Consider the following 19,777-nt stretch of genomic DNA (forward strand, 5'->3'; position numbering starts at 1 on the left):
TCCATCCCAACTTGACATGTGGATGTTCTCTGTGTTCTTCTAGACCGCCGAAATAGTCCATTATTTTGTTTTAGTATTTCGAGAAATGTTCCAATTTCACAGAAAATCCATTTTTGTTTGTGAAATCCATTTTCAGCATTTAGTGATCTTCCAAACATCCGAAATGCAAGAAATGAAGCAAATAAAAGCTTAATCCCAAGACAGAAGAATGCTTGTTCGTCATTTACCTCTATCTTCACACAGCCAATGATTTGACTGTCATTGCAACTGTAATGCAGTTTGGTCAACTAAAAGCTTAATGCACCTTTAAGCTCCAGATCTATGAAGTCCAAAGGTTACTTTACTTAAAAATTACTATAGTTAATATAAGTAATCACAATAAATTTCACAGATCTGGCAATTTACATTTCCAATCTCTGTGGCCCATGCCTCAACCGAACTGCAGGCACATTAAGGTGGACTTATGCCAAAGGTTAGATTTTCAGAAATTAATACATAGAAACAGAAAGTTTGAAATATTTGCTTTTCTAAAAAAGAGAACACTGCTCTTTTCCTAGGGCCAACACAAAAGCCAAAGCCTATGTATCTGATCACTGCTGTTGGGGAGGACCCAATAATTAAAACTTGCCAAATATTTAGGCTTGCGGTTTTGTAACAGCATTTTCTCTAGAACTGCCATTTGAAATGACCTTCATTACATGCCAGTAAGGGTGTTAAAATGTTAACATTTGAGTACAAGTCCACTCTACTTGTGAGGAACCCCACCATGAACTGTAGGATATGGGTGCAATATTAGATAGTACCTTGCTCCAAACTTGTCTCTTCATTTTCCTGTTCCAAAAAAAGAAAAAAAGAATTTAGAATTTTTCTTAGCCTAGCATCAGAAGATGAAACAGTTTGTCAAAAAGGTGGCCAAAGACATTGATATATTTGCCACTTATTAACTTGACAAGGTCATCTTATAGAATTAAATTTTTTTTAAATAAAATGTACTTTATTACTACCATCAGTGTGGACCATAACCCCAGGCAGAAGCCGATATTACTGTAATTTCAATTGGGGGGGGGGTTTGATGCAAGCAGCACTGAAGCCACGGACACAATTTCCAATCTAAAGCCTCCATATATAGAATCCCACACCCAAAGTTAATCCAGGGGGGGGGGGGGGGATTTAAACACCATGGTACAATTCATTCCGACAGGGGAAAACTTTGCACCAAAGTTCACAGTATGGGACCATTTATATATTTATACTCTTAACTGCCTCCTCAAGGGTGAATACATTCAGTTTAACTGAACTCTCTTCATAGCTGAAGTCCTCACTGTGCCTTATTCAAAACGTTCTCCAATATTTTTGGGCACCAGCTCACAAAAATTTGCAGAATATTCTAGAGACGAGATCTTACTGTTTTGTACAATGTCCTTGCTAAAATGCTTTAACATAGAATTTCACCCCAACAATAACCAAAAATTAAAAAGACCCCCCGCTCCCCCCATTTTTAGTCCACTCTGGTTCAAATCACACAATCCAGTGTTAGCGAGTGGCAAATGCAGGGGAGACTACTGACACAGAAGAGACGGAAATGAGGATGTGTCTGGACACATCTTTATTCAGATTAGATGGCATAGGAAGTAGAATGGGGGAGGGAACATTTTTAAGACTAGTTTGCGTTAGGCTGGAAATCTACTTTAACGTAGTTGTAGACACTTACATTGACCTGCTTGCTCCACAAAGTGGAAGTAGACTTTGCTATTAAGCGCATTTCCAATTTGCAGAAATACTGGAGTAACACCTGCTTAAAAGCAGAGTTCCACTCAAAAATGGAACTTCCACTTTTCGGAACACTCCCCCCCCTCCGGTGTCACATTTGTCACCTTTCGGGGGGGGGGGGGGGGCCATTGCACAGATGCTTGTCCAATACAGGTATTTTGCTCTCACTTCTGGTCAGATAGCCGAGCCACCTACGGGTGGCTCGGGTATCTATGCCCAGAAGTGGAAGCAAAATATATGCCACTTCCGGCGCCTTCGCCATACAACCCCCCCCCCCCCCCGCTGTCTTCTGGGAGACACACAGGTCCCAGATGACAGCAGGGACCAGTGAGATCGTGCAGCACGGGTCACGCATGCGCAGTAAACAACCAGGAAGTGAAGTCACAAGGCTTCACTTCCGGATTCTTTTACCGAAGATGGCGGTGGCAGGACCCAAGCGACAGATAGGCTTCGGTTGCCGACATCACGGGCGCCCTGGACAGGTAAGAGTCCTTATTTTAAAAGTCAGCAGTATTTGTAGCTGCTGACTTTAAAGAAAAAAAAGAAAAATTAGGCGTTGACAATTGACGTTTTCTCCTACAAGAGTGTTTAGCAGCAGTAAAAAAAAGCCATATTTTTGCAATCGCATATGTGCACGGTCCCGCATCTGGAGTTTATATTAGATTGGCCAGAATTCTGGGCATTAGAATGCATTAAAATGGGAACATGCCTAGCATTATAATGTGCCTACGTGGTTACATGGGGGGGGGGGGGGGGGAACTCAAGCGCCCAAAAAAGCAGCTTTTTAGAGCTCATGAAGTCCTACCCCTTACACACCCCACCGCAACCCCCTTCCCCCCCAGGTTTAAGCTTGTATAAAGATGTATCGGCAACTCTTAGGACAAACAATATGGGATCCCACGACAACTCTCAAACTCTCAGGTGTTCATTTTGAATATGAAGAGGAAATTGCATAAAACTACACGTAAAGCAGAAACATTTCAACTACTTTGTAGCAACACATCTATGCACATTCAAGATATACTACCTGGCTATCTCCTGAATCTTCTTCTAAGCCATTATCTTCAGCTTCCTCCTCTTGTTTTCGAACTACTCCAAACAAAACAAAATATGGCATAAAAATTACTTGCTTCTTACAACTGCACTTAAAGGAGTTGTAAAGGAAAAAAATGTTTTTTTGCTGAAATGACCGTTTACAGGGTATAGAGACATAATAGTTAACTGATTCCTTTTAAAATTGATTAAAAAATATATAAAAAAAATCAATCATATAATGTACCTACACAGTTTCGTTTTTGCATTTAGTTTTGTTTTTGCATGTTATCCTGCCTCTGTGCTAGACAGAGCCATAGAGCAGTGATGGTTTGGAAAATGAAACTAGAATCTCCCAGTACTGTGGTCATCAGGAAACCAGGAAGTGTTCAGAACAGAGAAGGATTATAGCAACATCAGAGCAAAAACTAAACGACATGAAACCAGGACTGCAGTAAGGTAAAGGAAGCCATTAAGCTAAAAAAAAAAAAAAATCCTTTAGTGACTCTTTAATGTTAGATGTTCAATAAAATGCAAGTTGTCTGTGCTAAAGATGGAAAAATAAGAAAAACTGGCTGACTACCAAAATACAGTATAGCAATATTTTAATACAATATTTGAGGCAGATTATTCAAAAAGGCAAAGATTGTAAAAATGAACACCATAAGCCCACTATTAAGTTTAGTTGCACTGTGTAACTCAATAGGTTTACTGTTACAATTAAAAGTGGGGGTGTGGCCTAGCGCTTGGCAAAATAGGACTTGGTCTCCTGCTCCCTCTATGACCAAGGGTCTAAAGGCTCCAACACCCAACCATCTTCACACCGGCAGCGATGGGGCGGCGAGGGTCGCCAGGCACCCAGAAAGGAGGGGGGGGGTGGATTGTCCCGTTTACTTGATCCAGCCTGGACACCAGAGGCTCCCAAGATGGCGCTGACCCGCTTCACATGTGAGCACAAGGCAGCACACCTGATCACCCCAGTACGCAGTTCTACCCTCTCCAGGAGTCCCTCACCAGTGTCCAAGGGATGAACGGGACATGGAATCCTATATTAAAGCGCTTCCATCCCAAGATATAGAGGGCTATGTAAAACAGGCTGGAGGGCTCTTACAAACCGGAGCCCACAGACATTTGCATAGAGGAGGCAGAGCAAATGGTTGAGGACACGGTGATACAGTTAAATGACCATAATCTCATTTTGCAAGAGCACACTACCCATATCCAACATCTTTACTAAAAGTTGGAAGATCAAGAAAAATTCAAGTTAGACTTACCGATAGCACCTGGGAGAGTGGTTCCTCCCACTCGCCAACAGGAAACACAACTTCCACTAAACTTTAAAAAGGAGGCTACTTCCCACATGTTGCTAGTAGTAGTAAACCTCCGGCCCAGGCTGGAACACAATCATAATATGGTTAGTCACTGCATAATAAAAAAAAAAAAAAATAGGGCGGATCATTGCAGTCCTGAAAGACTCCTGGAAAACAAGTTACTGGTAAGTCCAACTTGAAATTTCCCTTACTCATCTTTCAGGACAGCATCTGTGGAAGAATGAGACTTTTTCAACTAGGGAGAGACCCCACCTGCATGACCTTTCTGCCAAAAACCTCATCACCTGCTGACAGGACATCTAATGAAAGAAAATGTTTAACTTGACCACATAGCCTCCTTACAAGTTTGATCTGGGGTGGCAACAGCTTTTTCTGCCCATGTAGTGGCTAGAGCCCTTGTAAAGTGTGCGCAACTCCCCAGCGGGGAAGATGGTCCCATCTGAGAGTATGCTAACCAAACAGCCGATTTAAGTCATCTAGCAATACTTTGATGCTTGGTGGCCCTTTTTGTTTCCATACTCCGAGGACATAAAAACTTTCATTACTTACAGGTAATGTAATAGGGTTCTCACGTCCAAGTTGTGAAACTGACTCCCCCCCCTTAAGAGTTTGAGCAAAAGATTGGCAGCATGATCTCCTGCGACCGGTTCTGAACTGTTGCTACTTTTGGCAAAAACCCTGGATCTGTTTTAAGTACAATCCTATCAGGGTAAATGGACAAAAAAAAAAAAAAAAAAAAAACACACGTTAGTGCGCGCAATTCACCAATTCTTCTTACAGATGTACAGAGAGCAGATCGCGCTAATATACCGTATTTATCGGCGTATACCGCGCACTATTTTGCCCTGAAAATCAGGGCAAAATCGTGGGTGCGCGATATACGCCGATACCCGCTTTCCCGCCATGAGTTTGAATACTGTGCCCGCATATAGCGAGCGCAGTACACTCGTGAATCTTCGGCCAGTCTCGGCGCCTCTCGTACTGACGTCCTGAGCGTACAGGACGTCAGTGCAAGAGGCGCCCGAGCCTGCCCGAAGATTCACGAGTGTACTGCGCTCGCTATATGCGGGCGCAGTATTCAAAGTCGTGGCGGGAAACGAGCGGGAGGACGCCGCCGAAGGACGCCCGACCCGCCGAAGATGGACGCCCGACCCGCCGAAGACGGACCCGCCGAAGAGGACACCCGAAGCCGCAGAAGGACGCCGGACCCGACGAGGCCGCAGATGGACGCCGCGCAAGACATCAAAACTAAGTACAAAAAAACAAAAAAAAATTTCCCACAGGATTGGGGGCCACTTTGGGGGTGCGCGGTATACGCCAGAGCGCGTTTTAACCGCGATAAATACGGTACATGATGAGCTGTGTATAAAGCAGCTAATATCAAATAAATGACACTATATGCAAATATGTTACAACATATATAAATACTTAGTAAAAAATATAAATCTTAGTGAAAAATTATGACAAATTTAGTGGATAAAGTCATTGAAGTGAGCCAAAGTCCACCATGAAGAAAGTTCATAATAAAGATGTCCCCAGTGCAGGATCAATGAAACATCCCAGGAAAAGTGATGAGAAAGGCACTTCCACCAAAGACAAACACTGCCTCTTATCTGCTGATTGGATAAAGAATTGGAAAAAATCTGGAAAAAACAATTAAATGATCGATCCGAGCACTCCGAATTGGACAAACCTGTTTGAATAATATTTCATGCTGTATTGGGTCTCCCTAAACAGAGACCAATAAAATTCGGTAAGAGGCAGTGTTTGTCTTTGGTGGAAGTGCCTTTCTCATCACTTTTCCTGGGATATTTCATTGATCCTGCACTGGGCACATCTTTATTATGAACTTTCTTCATGGTGGACTTTGGCTCACTTCAATGACTTTATCCACTAAAATTTGTCATAATTTTTCACTAAGATTTATATATGTTGTAACATATTTGCATATAGTGTCATTTGATATTAGCTGCTTTATACACAGCTCATCATGTATATTAGCGTGATCTGCTCTCCGTTTGTATATTTGTTTGGTGTAGTATAACACACTCTTTGGTTGCAGCTTTTCACTTTTAATATTTCGGAACAAGCGCAATAATTTCTCCATTTACTTCTTACAGATGTGATTGCAACTAGAAATACAGTCGTGAAAGTCAAATTTTTTAAAGAGGTCTTGCAAAACCACTGATAGATCCTATTTGGGAAAATGCTTAGCTGCACTAGCAAGTGCCAAAAAAATGTATGTATGTATGTATATACACACACACACACACACACACACACACACACACACACACACACACACACAGTGACCAAAGATCCTGAAGAAATTGGTCTCTCCAGGAAAATCCAATGTGGCCAATTGCGCTTTAAGAGTGCTGTCAGACCCTTGTCTGCACCATTTTGCAAGAATTCCAATACCGAGACAGAAAGCTCTATTTTCTTAACGACACCAAGAATTGTAGACCTTCCTAACCGTGGCATAGTTTCCTTCTGTATTTTTCTCAATACTAACTAAATTAGCTGGAATGGGGGGGGGGGGGGCGTACACCAGGTTAAAGGTTGTGCCAAGGTGTCTATCCACTGAATGGTTGGCTGTCTCTGTGCAGGGAAAAGAAATAAGGGAGCTGTGCATTTTCCTTTGAAAAAGGTCCTGGTGATCAATGCAATAATCTCTGGATTCAAGCTCCACTCTGCCTCCTGAATAAAAAAAAAAAAAAAAAAAAAAAAAAAAATCTGCCTCCGTTTAGTGTGTATTTGAGATGGACTGTAGAAAAAGGACAGCCAATTGTTTTTCCGCCCACTCCAGAATTTCTGCTGCCAGCAACCGAAGAGCTCTGCTTCTCGTGCCTCCCTGTTTGTTCAGGTAGGCTACAGTAGTGGCGTTGTCTGATAGAATCTGGACATGGAATCCCATTAGGGTTTACAAAGGTGGTAGCCAATGCAACTGCTTTAAGCTCCCTCCAATTTGAGGACTTTACCGATTCGGTACCATACTCCCTGTACCAAATCCTGATCCAGATTGGGGGGGGCGATAGGAATATGAAGGTAAGCATCTCTCAATTTGATTGATGCCATAAAGCATTCCTTGGTCAGCAGATTCCCGACTGAAGAGCGAGTCCATACGAAACCGCTTGTATAGGACCGACTTGTTCAATAGTTTCAAGTTGAGAATCAAACGAAAACTTCCGGTTGGCTTTTTAATCAGGAATATATGGGAGCAGAATCCCAGATAACATGGAGATACGAGTCACAACCCTTTGATGCATCAGATCCTTTAACAGGTTCTTCATACAGGTGAAACTCGATAAATTTGAATATCGTGCAAAAGTTAATTTCACCAATGCAACTTAAAATGTGAAACCAATATATGAGAGAGACTCATTACATGCAAAGCGAGATAGTTCAAACCGTGATGATTATGGCTTACAGCTCATGAAAACCACAATCTCAGAAAATTTGAACATTGTGAAAAGGTGCAATATTCTAGGCTCAAAGTGACTCACTTTAATCAGCTAAGCCATAACACCTGCAAAGGGTTCCTTAGCCTTGAAATGGTCTCAGGCTGGTTCAGTAGGAATCCCAATCAAAAAAAAAAAAAAAAAAGACTGCCGACATGACAGTTGTGCAGAAAACCATCATTGACACCCTTTATAAAAGGAGAGAAAGCAACAAAAAAAAGTAATTGCAAAAGTTGGATGTTCCCAAAGTGCTGTATCAAAGCACATTAAAGCGGAGCTCCACTATAAAGTGGAACTCCCGCTGATCGGAACGCCCCCCCTCCGGTGTCACATTTGACACCTTTCAGGGGGGGAGGGGGTGCAGATACCTGTCTAAAGACAGCTATTTGCACCCACTTCCGGCCAGTCTCGGGCAGACTGCGGGCATTACGTCACCTTACGCACGCACGAACCCCCCTCTCCCCGTTGTGTGCTGGGAACACTTGGCTCCCAGTGCACAGCAGGAGCCAATCAGCAGGCGCATGCGCCGTAGGGAACCAGGCAGTGAAGCCGGAGCGCTTCACTTCCTGGTTCCCTCACCGCGGATGGCGGGAGCAGCAGAGTGACGAGCGATCGCTCGTCCTTTGCTGCGGACAGCGCTGGACTCCAGGACAGGTAAGTGTCCTAATATTAAGTCAGCAGCTGCAGTATTTGTAGCTGCTGGCTTTTAATATTTTTTTTCCCCCAGCGGACATCCTTTTTAATAGAAAGTTATGTGGAAGGGAAAAGTGTGGAAGAAAAACGGTGCACAAGCAGCAGGGATGACCGCAGCCTGGAGAGGATTGTCGGGAAAAGGCCATTCAAAAATGTTAGGGACTTTCACAAGGAGTGGACTGAGGCTGGAGTCGGTGCATCAAGAGCCACCACACACAGACGGATCCTGGACATGGGCTTCAAATGTTGTATTCTTGTCAAGCCACTCCTGAACAACAAAACTTCAGAAGCGTCTTACCTGGGCTAAAGAAAAAAAAGACCTGGTATGTTGCTCAGTGGTCCAAAGTCCTCTTTTGATGAGAGCAAATTTTGCATCTCATTTGGAAACCAAGTACCCAGAGTATGGAGGAAGAATGGAGAGGCACACACTGCAAGATGCTTGAAGTCCAGTGTGAAGTTTCCACAGTGTTGATTTGGGGAGCCGTGTCATCTGCTGGTGGTCAACTGTGCTTCATTAGGTCCAGGGTCAATGCAGCCGTCTACCAGGAGATTTTGGAGCACTTCATGCTTCCTTTTGCAGACGAGCTATGGGAATGCACCTGCCCACAATGCCAAAAGCACCAAAACCTGGTTCAAAGACTGTGGTTGATTGGCCAGAAAACTAGCCTGACCTGAACCCCATAGAGAATCTATGGGGCATTGCCAAGAGAAAGATGAGACATGAGGACGAACAATGCAGAAGAGCTGAAGGCAGCCATTGAAGCATCCTGGCTTTCCATAACACCTCAGCAGTGCCATAGGCTGATAGCTTCCATGCCACACCGCATTGAGGCAGCAATTGCTGCAAAATGGGCCCAAGCCAAGTACATATGCATGCTTATACTTTTGAGAGCTCCGATATTGTTCTATCGACCCTGGGACAGAATACTCAGAATATATTGGTTTTCCGTTATGCTCCGCCAATTAGGGAGGAAATTCTGAAGCCTACCTCCCCACAGGCAGTGAAGAGTCATTGCGTTTTGCTGGTTGACGCAGGCCTTCCACTCACCACAGGCTGAAAACCGCACTCCAAGAAGAAAAAGAAGCGTACTTGTTCAAACACCTCCAAATCTTTGGCAAGATGAGATCTTCAAATCTAGGAAACTCATTGTGCCTACTTTGGGACTTGTCTTTGTTGGCACCTGTCAACTTCAATCACTGGTGTTGTGATGTTTCTACAATGTTTTGTTACTATGTTTGATGGAGGGGGGCTCTCACTGGAGATCCTGAAAAGGCTGTTGCCCACGAGCACCCATAGTGGCGAACATTTGTGACGGGGTTTCTCCAAGTGCTTCCCATGTTCCCCACATTAGAGTATGCAGAGCTTTTCTCAGCTCTGATATATGTATGCACCATTAGTTTCCATTTTCCATTAGTTTCTATTTAGCAGGCTTCAAAAAAACTTCCTAACCAGGCAACTAGATGGAGTGGTTGTACCATGTCCCTATTCCTATTGGCTTTGGCTACGGTGTCTCACCACTATTATACTACCATAGCTGGTTTTGAATTACAACATCCTAGTCGTCCAACTTTAAATCATAGTTTTAGCCCAACATGCAAATGTTTCAGTTTCTCTTACGGATAGCCCCCCTCAATTGTAGGGTGTGCAATACTCCAAAAAGCAGTGGGAAATCCTATACCACTTTCATAAGTCCAACTTCTGTTACTAAGGAAATAAATTTTCGTTCTGACATAGTTCCTTGCTTACCAAATAAATATTTTCGCACTTGGTTCCATAGCACCAACACAACGGCTAGATCCAAAAGGGGTGTCATAGTAGGTGAGGTTGAAAAAAGACACAAGTCCAACCTATGTGTGGGATTATATGCATTACATTGTATATCATTGTGTGTTCATTGCTCATTTAACCCAGAGGTGCTGGACTCAGATCCCTCAGGTCGCTAAATATTCTTAAAGTTGAAACATATGTAAACAGTGTTCACAGTGGCTGTCTATTTTCCCAACCTGGAGAAGCTACAGTTCCACTTGTCCGACAGCCCACCTGGAGTCTTTCAGATCACACACTAGGATTGGATCGGTAGTACCAAATGTGCCATTGATTCCGAAATTGGACTCCTCTACGGGCAAGTCATCTCTCAACTCCATCTACACTGACAAATTTGTTCTTCTCATACAGTTGACCCTGATGGATGCATGGCGAGTGTTACACCCTACAGAGACCACATGATTCTCAGCAGCCCACTCTTATAGTAGGATCAATTACATCCTAATATCTCAATCCCATCTAGACAGACTCCAACCAGACATCCTCGATTGGTCTTGGGTTATGGTCCGACCACGGGCCTGTACATTTATTGGTCACTTCCCTAAATCTTCTCGTAGTCAGTCCTGGCTTCTGAATGATGATCTTGACTGACATAGCTCAAATTCCATATCTCAAGCTTTTTTTTTTTTTAAAGGGGGACTTTGTCCGAGATCAAGCCAATGACCAGACACACCCTATGACTAAATGTGAAGCACTAAAATGTGTTTTACGGGGCGTTTTTATCCAACAAGGCCCCAGATTAAACCACAAACACACAACAGATATTAAAACACCTACTAACCAATTTCATCGCTTAAATGCAAGCATAAACGCACATGAAATTGTAACTTTCAAATGCACGTCAAGACCCCCTTCGCCTGTTTGCGGACTGCTCTCTTATAGCAAGGGATAAGATGAGAGGTGTACACAAGCTAATAAATGTGGTAGACATTTATCACAGATCATACAGCCAAGACAAAGCCGATAGTCTATTCCTTACCTTATCACGTCTTCCAATAACAAAATACATAAGAGCTCAGAAATCGAGTTTAGGCATTTTTACGCCTCTTTATACAAAATATACCCTCCCCATTGAGCTCCGTTTCCATTCCCACTTATATTCAGGAAACAGCCTTACCTACCATTCCGTAACACGATGCAGAGGACCTAGAAGCTCTGATTCAAGCTACAGAATGTTTACAGGTCATTAAAGGCCTTAAAAATGGGAAGAGTCCTGGCCCAGATGGCTTTCATAAAACCTTTGCCCCTCTTAATTCCGATAATGGCAAAAGCTTTTGAAGCAATTGATTCCCACCCTATTTCTTCATCGATGCTGCAAGCACAGATCGCGGTTATACCCAAACCAGGTAAGTATCACTTAAGCTGTGGGAAATACAGACCCATCTCTCAAATGTGGACCTCAAGCTATTCTCGAAGATAGTTGTAAGCCATATAACCCCACACTTGCCAGTTTTTATACATAGGGATCAGATTGGCTTTGTCCCCGGCTCGAGAAGCGAGGGACAATACTATCAAAACCCTCCATTTAATTTATTATGCCCATTAGCATCCCATTTCATCCTGCTTTTTGACTTGTGATGCCGAAAAGGCATTTGGATAGGGTTGACTGGACATTTCTCCGCCTCTCTTTACAACAGATATGATTTTGGAGAGAAATCTAGGGCCCAAACCCAATCATTATATTCCTCTCCCTCAGCAGTGGCTCTCACCAAAAGAATGAAGTCCAACACTTTCTATTGCTAACGGCATTAGGCAGGGTTCCCCCCATCCCTGTTTGTCATAGTTCATGAATATCTAGCACAAGCCATCTGACAACCCCTCCATAGATGGAATCCAAACAACTTCCAACCATTGCAAATTATCCCTATGTGCAGATGACTTACTCTACGTCACTTAACCGTACATTAGTATCCTTTTTACAGGAACCTCATAGATTTGGCACTTATAGCAACTTTAAATTAAATAGATCCAAAACCGAAGCCTTGAATTTCACACTTCCCAAACACATTTTGGCTACTCTTAAAACAACTTCCCCTTTTATGGGCAAGGCAAAATCAATTATTTAGGCACCGAGATTACACACCGGTTTACAGGCTCTTTACTCCCTTAACTACAGCACTTTACTGACAAAAATTAAGAGATCACTAGAGTCTTTGCATCACTTAAAAATTCCCTGGTTTGGCCGCATAAATATTCTAAACATGGACATCTTATCCAAATTATTATATTTATTCCGAGCCATACCAACCTCCCAAAAGCATTTTTCTGCACCTTGCGCTCTCTAGAGCTTTGGTTTTTATGGCAAAGATGTCCATCCAAGCTGAAACAAACTCTTGTCTGTTGGAGGCACTGTCCTCCCTGACAGATATACCACGCATTAGCTCTTCTTTCCCCCCCCCCCCCCCCCCTTTACTCGAGTGGTTTACCCATCCGCAATCAGCTGATCACATGGTAAAGGCCCCTCTCCCCCGAAGGATTCTGCGATCACAGGGAAAGCCGGCTGCGCGCCCACCCGGTAGGATGTCCATGTATGCCCTCCCAGCATTTTAAGCCTGCGCTGTAGCAGTTTATCAGCTATAGCGCAGGCGCCAAGTGGTTAAACACGCTACCACAAACACATTTCACATACATGTTTTTTTTATAAAAAAAAATAAAGTTCAGAACATCAGAATGACAGAGAATCTTCTATGCAGTGAGCTTGGAAAATCAATGGGATGCTATGGTTTCACATTTACCTCTTCCACTTCGTTTTGGGGTCTTTTTGCTCGGAGTTTCAGAACATATTTCATCTGGGTTTCCTCCCTCCTCTTCAATAGCCTTTTAAAAAAAAAAAAAAAAAAAAAAATCAGAATACAAAAAAGGTATACATCTTCTGGCTGTTTTTCTCAGAGCCTATTATATTATTTCTTCCCTAACCATATAGGGGACACCGACGACGAGCTGAAAGGAACGTCATACATGCTGCTTCCGGGTCAGTAACAAGGGAGGAGAGCAGACGTGTGCTCTCCATGGTGGCGCACACTATTCCAGTCCTGGGCCCTCAGATGGGCAAGCTACTAAGCCCAGGATACATAGCGGGGGTGGGGGGGGGGGGGCTTAAGCAGCATGGCTAATGTCCGGCACTACATATCCTGGCCGTCGGGTGATACAAATTGTGCATCCCTGGGCTATGGTCACATCTCCGCGTTTCTGAATGCATTTCGAATGCATGTGGCAAATGCACATCACGCTTGCATTACTATTTAGGATGCATTTGTATATGCTCATTTCTGAATGCACAGCAACCTACATCGAAAGTGTGCATTTTGTTGTGCGTTTCTTTAACTCCTAGCACACGCACGTTGCGATCTAGGCTGTATTGGCATCTGCCCAAAGGTGCAGAAACACGCACAAAAAATATGCACTTTGTAATGCGTTTTGGAAAACTTCTCCAAAGCCTGCTTTGGAAATGTGCAGATGTGAAAGCAGCCTTCAATGATCCCAATCAGTCGCATCTTTTGCCAAGCATTTGTAGTGCAACAAAAAGTACTACAATTGTGCCAAACTCACAACGTTCCACATCCGAAAAGGTTCTTCAGCTACTCTGGGGCACTTGTTGTGCATAGGGCAGCCCTATGTACATTTATGTGCAAAAAACGCAAGTGGGAACGCATGTTTGCACTACGCTGATGTGTGAATTGAATCTGCTTGGTAGGAGAGTTAAGCCCCATACACACGGGTAGAATGTCAGGAGACATTTGCCATAAAAAATAAAAAAAAGCAGACATTCTGCTGTGTGCATGTCAGACTGTATGACAGAAGCCAGCCGTTTGGCCGATCAATGGGGGGAGATCGCCGAAAACAAAAAAGGAGTCAATTCTGATTTTTTTTTTTTTAAATATATTAAAAAAATAAAAAATCATTTTTCTCGGTTTAGGCCAATATGTAGTCTACATATTTCTTTGAAAAATATAAAAATCAGGAATAGATTTATGGCATTTTTATAAAAATAATTTTTACTAGTAATGGCGGCAAACCGCGACATTATGGCGGACACATGACACTTGAAGCTATTTTGGGACCATTGTCATTTATACAGCGATCAGTGCTATAAAAACACACCGATTACTGTGTAAATGACACTGGCAGGGAAAGGCTTAACCCCTAGGGGGCGAAGAAGGGGTTAAGTGTGTCCTAGGGATTGATTCTAACTGTGGGGGAGCTGGGCTACAAATGACACGACAGTGATCACCGCTCCCAATGAGAGGGAGCAGTAGATCACTGTCCTGTCACTAGGCAGAACAGGGAAATGCCTTGTTTACATAGGCATCTCCCCAATCTGCAGCTCCATGACACGATCGCGGGACACTGGACATAGAGTCGGTGGGTAAGGTCACCGAGTTCGTGGCAGGGGCGCATGCCCGCACAGCGACAAATTCAAAGGAACGTACAGGTACGTCCCTTTGCGCAGCCGTGCCATTCTGCCGACAGTCGGCAAGTAGCTAAGGACTGAGTCTCAGATTTGTAGTATTTGAAGTTAACAGTTTTGCTAGAAAATTACTTAGAACCCCAAAACATTGTAAAAAAAAAAAAATTCTAACACCCTAGAGCACAGGTGTCAAACACAAGGCCCGCGGGGGGAATCCGGCCCTCCAGGCCATTTCATGTGGCCCTCGCACCTCTCCTGCAGCTGCAGGAGAGCTCCAGCCCTCCTCTGCTCGCCCTCAAGACCCTTAGGGCCTTTCCACATCGCCTCCGTGTCCATAAGCTCAGCGGGGATCGCTCTGTATATCCCCACTGAGCCGGCGGATGACAGGGCTGTCTCCGCACACTGTGCAGGGACCGTCCGTGTTCATCCGATCCGCAGACGGAAGGAAAAAAAAAAAAAATATAGGACATTCTTCCGTCTGCAAAATCGGATGCTTGCGGAGGCGGGTGATTACGGGTGTCAGCAGATGTTTATACACTGACACCCGAAATCACATAGGGACCAATTTATGTCCCTTTTTCATCCGCAAATGGATGGATGAAAAAGCGTACATCTGAAAAGGGCCCTTACTTTTAAGCAATTCATCCAGCTTCTCCCCAGCAGCAGCATAAGGAAAGGGGGGTGCACTGTGATGCAAGGGAGAGTGGGGGACTCAACTTCTGAAGCTGGGGTGGCTCTTGACATCCAATATATGGGGAGTGGACATCTAATCTTCGTTACAACCCACTTTTTTGAGGGCAATCCTAATGCTGATGCAGCCCACGATGAAATGGAGTTTGACACCTGTGACCTAGAGAATAAAATGGTGACCGTTGCAATACTTTGTCACACCGTTTGCGCAGCAGTCTTACAAGCGCACTTTTTTGGAAAAAATAAATAAAAAATTAACAGTAAAGTTAGCCCAATTATTATTTTTTTTTTATGAATGATAATGTTACGCCGAGGAAATTGATACCCAACATGTCACGCTTCAAAATTGAACCCGCTCGTGGAATGTTGTCGTCAAACTTTTACCCTTAAAAATCTCCATAGGCGACAAAAAAACCTAAAGGTTGCATGTTTTGAGTTAGAGGTCTAGAATTATTGCCCTCGCTCTACCGATCCCTCACATGTGTGGTTTGAACACCATTATCATATGCGGGCGCTGCTCTTGTATGCATTCGCTTCTGCACGCAAGCTTGGTGGGATGGGGCGCATGCAAAAAAAATAATAATTGTGTCCCTTTTATTCCTATTACAAGGAATGTAAACATCCCTTGTAACAGAAAGTAAGCATGACAGGACCTCTTGAATATGAGATCTGGGGTCAAAAATACTTCAGATCTCATTTACACTAAAATGCAAAAAAAAAAAAAAAAAAAAAAAAGGGGGGGGGGGCCTTTAAGAGCAATGGGCGGAAGTGATGTTTTGACGCCGCTTCCGCCCTGCAATGGAATGGAGACGGGTGGGGGCCATTTTCCCCTCATTTGTCTCCATACCAAGCAGGAAAAAGGACCCGATTGCCTTCGCCTCTACCGACGGCTCCGGTAAGCGGCGGAGGGCATGGGAGAGCGTCCCTCTCCCACCGCCAAAAGTGATCTCGTGGCCAATCTGCCACAGAGACCACTATTATCGGAAACCGGGAGGATAACGGGGTTATGGCAGCTAGATATCCTTTATCAAAGTGCCAACGTATATCGGCGTGCGGTGGTTCGGAAGTGGTGAAGCATGATGTGGTTGACCCCATCTGATAAACTCTGTCCATCAGCACTTGGCTTCCAAAAGCCAAGTCGTTAACCGAGCTTTCAGCGTGTGCCAATGTTCTGCAGGTCTGGTTTTTAAAATTGATGGAAATAAAGGATTCGTCCATCACTTCCATTTCCTTCTTCACTGGTTGGTGCTGACCCTCCACTTCTGGTTGTCCCCCAAGTTACCTTCACCGCTGCACTCATCCCCTTTCCCACCAGTCCACCGCCACCAAATCGATCAACACTTCACAACTCCTGCCCTCCCATCTATCTTGTTTCACTCTGCCCCCTTGGCTCTCTCTCATTCTCACTTTTCACATTAGGGGTGCTCGGGGATCCCTGGACCTTCTGGACTTTGCCTGTGACGGGTGTCACCCTTGTACATGCATCCTCGACTCCCGACACCATGTCTTTGGGTGGCCCACGGTCTTGGACACCATGCCCTCCGGCACAGCTGCAGGTCAAACTATTTTATTGGTTCGGGGGGGGGGGGGGGGGTTTTGGGTCAGAGATTTGCACCATGTTATAGGTGCAGTTTTTGTATATGGAATCAAGTATGTAAACATGTTTTGTATGCAACATTAAATTTATATTTCCACCATTTATGTTTTGTCATCATGAGCTTCATTTAAAGTCCCACCTACCCCTCATATGCATCACTGCGGTTTACCACCTTAGTGTAGCGTTTTCTGTTCAAATCACAGTGATGGAGTCTACTTCCCCTAACCCTCCTTTTTACATCAGTTCAACCAAAAAAAAAACCCCCCCCCCCTCCGAGTCTGCAGAAGGGCATCGATGAGGCTGCATTCACGGCACTGGTGAGGCTGAATTGGTTGCAATGGTGAGGCTGAATTGGTTGCAATGGTGAGGCTGAATTCATGGTAATGGTAAGCCTGTGTGTTATATGCCGATAAATACGGTATATCCAAATAACACGCCCAAGCTCATCCTTAGTCCTGAGCTGCGCTCTGGGATTCGTTTGGGCCACAAAAGAAATATATACAGTATTTCCAAATAACACGCCCAAGCTCACCACACACAGCCGCAAAGGCAAGAGAATTCTTGTTGGGCAGTGTATTAGAGCTCAGATGAACACACTTAGACCGAATTTAATGGTTCAAAGAATGTCAGGCAAAATGGTCGGCCCTCACGCATGTTCACTTCATCAAATCTGGCCATCTTTGAAAAAAGTTTGGACACCCCCTGCCTTAGACCATTCAGAGTAAGAATCTTTAACCATTACTCTCTGAATTCTGTCTTTTAGACAGTTTTCTATCCATTTACAAATTGAAATTCCCAATCCTGTAGACTTTACCTTACACATTTTTTTTTATCATACAAGATCCCCCCAGAATATGCCTCACAGTGGCACTGAGATCAGTCTGGACCCCTGGCAACGTTTGTTCCATGCAACAGCTATCCCTAGGAAGAAATATAAAGCAACAATTATCCCAATCCTACTAAATTCAGCGAAGGTATTGATCCCGAAACAGTGGCGGGTAATGCAAGCCCCATCAATTCAGGAATGGTTGAGGGAGGTAGAAAAAAAAAATAAGAAATTATGGAGGAGGCAGTGTACCAATATGAGGAATCTAGGAGCGGAGACAATAGAACCTGGGGCGTTTGGGTGGAGTTTAGACAATCCTCGATAATATGCAGGATATACGAGTAGGGAAGGCGGTACTTAAGGAACCCTGGTTGGTTTGGTCCACAGTGGGAGCAGCAGGCCTTCCCTTCTCCCCCCCATTTTCCAGGGGTGTTTTTCTCTCCCCCTCCCTGCTTTTTTTTCCTCACAAGGAGGTCATTAGGTATTGGGGTAAAAAAGGGATATTATTGCCATCATAACCCTTTCACGCCGAGCGAACGCATATATGCATCCTCGGCTTTCGGGGGTTATACCGGGATGATGCCTGCAGCTGTATGCATCATCCCGGTACCGTTGTTTAGAGCCGGCGATCGGCTATCCCCCCTCCCGCCGCCTCTCTGACCGGGCGACCCGATCCCCGATCCTGCGCCTCCATCGTCCAGGCGCACTCTGAAACAAAAGCTGTAAACGGCCTTGATTCAGTGTCCGCATTGAAAACACGGAAGCGACATCATGACGTCACTTCTGGGTTTCTCGGCTGCCAATACACAGTATTCAGAATCGCCATTTTCGGGGAGTCTGAATACTTTCAAGTACATAAAGAGTACCTGTCACTGACTATTACTGTCACAAGGGATGTTTACATTTCTTGTAAAAAAAAAAAAAAAAAAAATTTAAAGCGCCCCCCCTCCCCGCGAGCTTGCGCAACAAACAAAACGCATACGGAAATCGCGCCCGCATATGAAAACTGTGTTCAAATTACACATGCGAGGTAGCGCCGCGATCGTCAGAGCGAGAGCAATAATTCTAGCACTAGACCTCCTCTGTAACTCTAACCTGGTAACCGTAAAAAAAAAAAAAAAAAGTTTAAAGTGGTTGTAAACCCATTATTTTGACTTTTACCTACAGGTAAGCCTTGTTATAGGCTTACCTGTAGGTAAGGAGAATATCTCCTAAACCTGCACAGTTTAGGAGATATTCCCCTCGCAATGCGGGCGGCGCATGCGCAGGGGGGAATCCATGGCGAAAGGACCGGCATCCGCCGGACCCTGCCGATTTTAAATCTCCCCACGCGCGGGAGTGACGTCATCGCCGCTCCAGCCAATCGCGGCGATACCCAGAAGACACGCCGGAGCAAGATGACATCCTGCTCGGCGTGGACCAGGTAAGTGGTGGTCACCTCGTTCCGAGGCAAGTATTTCATAATCGGCTAGTATGCGGTGCATACTAGCCGACTATGCCTTTTGCCTTGCAGGTTAAAAAAAAAAAAAGTTTATGCGGTTTACAACCGCTTTAAAGCGTCGCCTATGGAGATTTTTAGGTAACATAGTTTGTGCGTGCAATTATAAAACGTGACATGCTTGGTATCCATTTACTCGGCGTAACATCTTTCACATTATGCAAAAAAATTGGGCTAACTTTACTTTTTCAACAATCGCCATTTTATTCTCTAGATTCTCTGCTAAAAATATATTTATAGGTTCCAAGTAATTTTCTAACCAAAAATACGTATTTTAACTTGTATACACCAAATGTCATAAATAGGCTTAGGCATGAAAGGGTTAAAAAAAATCTTTTTTTATTTTATTTTTTTACATATAGATGTCACAGTAGTAAATCAAACGATAAGTCATGGGAAAATGTGTATGATGCACTTTAAATAACACAATATAGGTGGGGGCATTTTTTTTTTTCACAAGGAGCCCATTAGGTGACGAGGAGAAAAAAATAAATAAAAAAAAAAAAAGGGATATTCTGGTCCCCTTAAAAAAAAATTATATAGGTCACAGTAATGAGTTATAAGATAGGGGGAAATGAGCACAATGCACTTTTAATAACACAATATAGGTGTAATTCCCTTTTTTTTTTCTCTCTTTCCCTGCCCA

At 43.9% G+C, this 19,777-nt stretch overlaps 1 protein-coding gene across 3 annotated transcripts in view; it reads right to left on the reverse strand.

Annotated features, from left to right (window-relative positions):
* LOC120911959 (scaffold attachment factor B2-like) overlaps positions 1-19,777 on the reverse strand; it is a 137,024-nt gene that overhangs the window by 111,558 nt on the left and 5,689 nt on the right. For 2 of the 3 annotated variants that reach the window (XM_040322568.1, XM_040322566.1), the window contains exons 2-4: positions 12,848-12,929; positions 2,798-2,862; positions 804-831 (exon numbers count right to left, since the gene is read on the reverse strand). In XM_040322568.1, the coding sequence (XP_040178502.1) occupies positions 804-831; positions 2,798-2,862; positions 12,848-12,929 (175 nt within the window). The remainder of the gene's footprint in view (positions 1-803; positions 832-2,797; positions 2,863-12,847; positions 12,930-19,777) is intronic. The other variant, XM_040322567.1, reaches the window with a different exon arrangement.

This window comes from Rana temporaria, chromosome 1 (assembly GCF_905171775.1).
Source record: "Rana temporaria chromosome 1, aRanTem1.1, whole genome shotgun sequence".
In the NCBI taxonomy this organism is placed as follows: domain Eukaryota; kingdom Metazoa; phylum Chordata; class Amphibia; order Anura; family Ranidae; genus Rana; species Rana temporaria.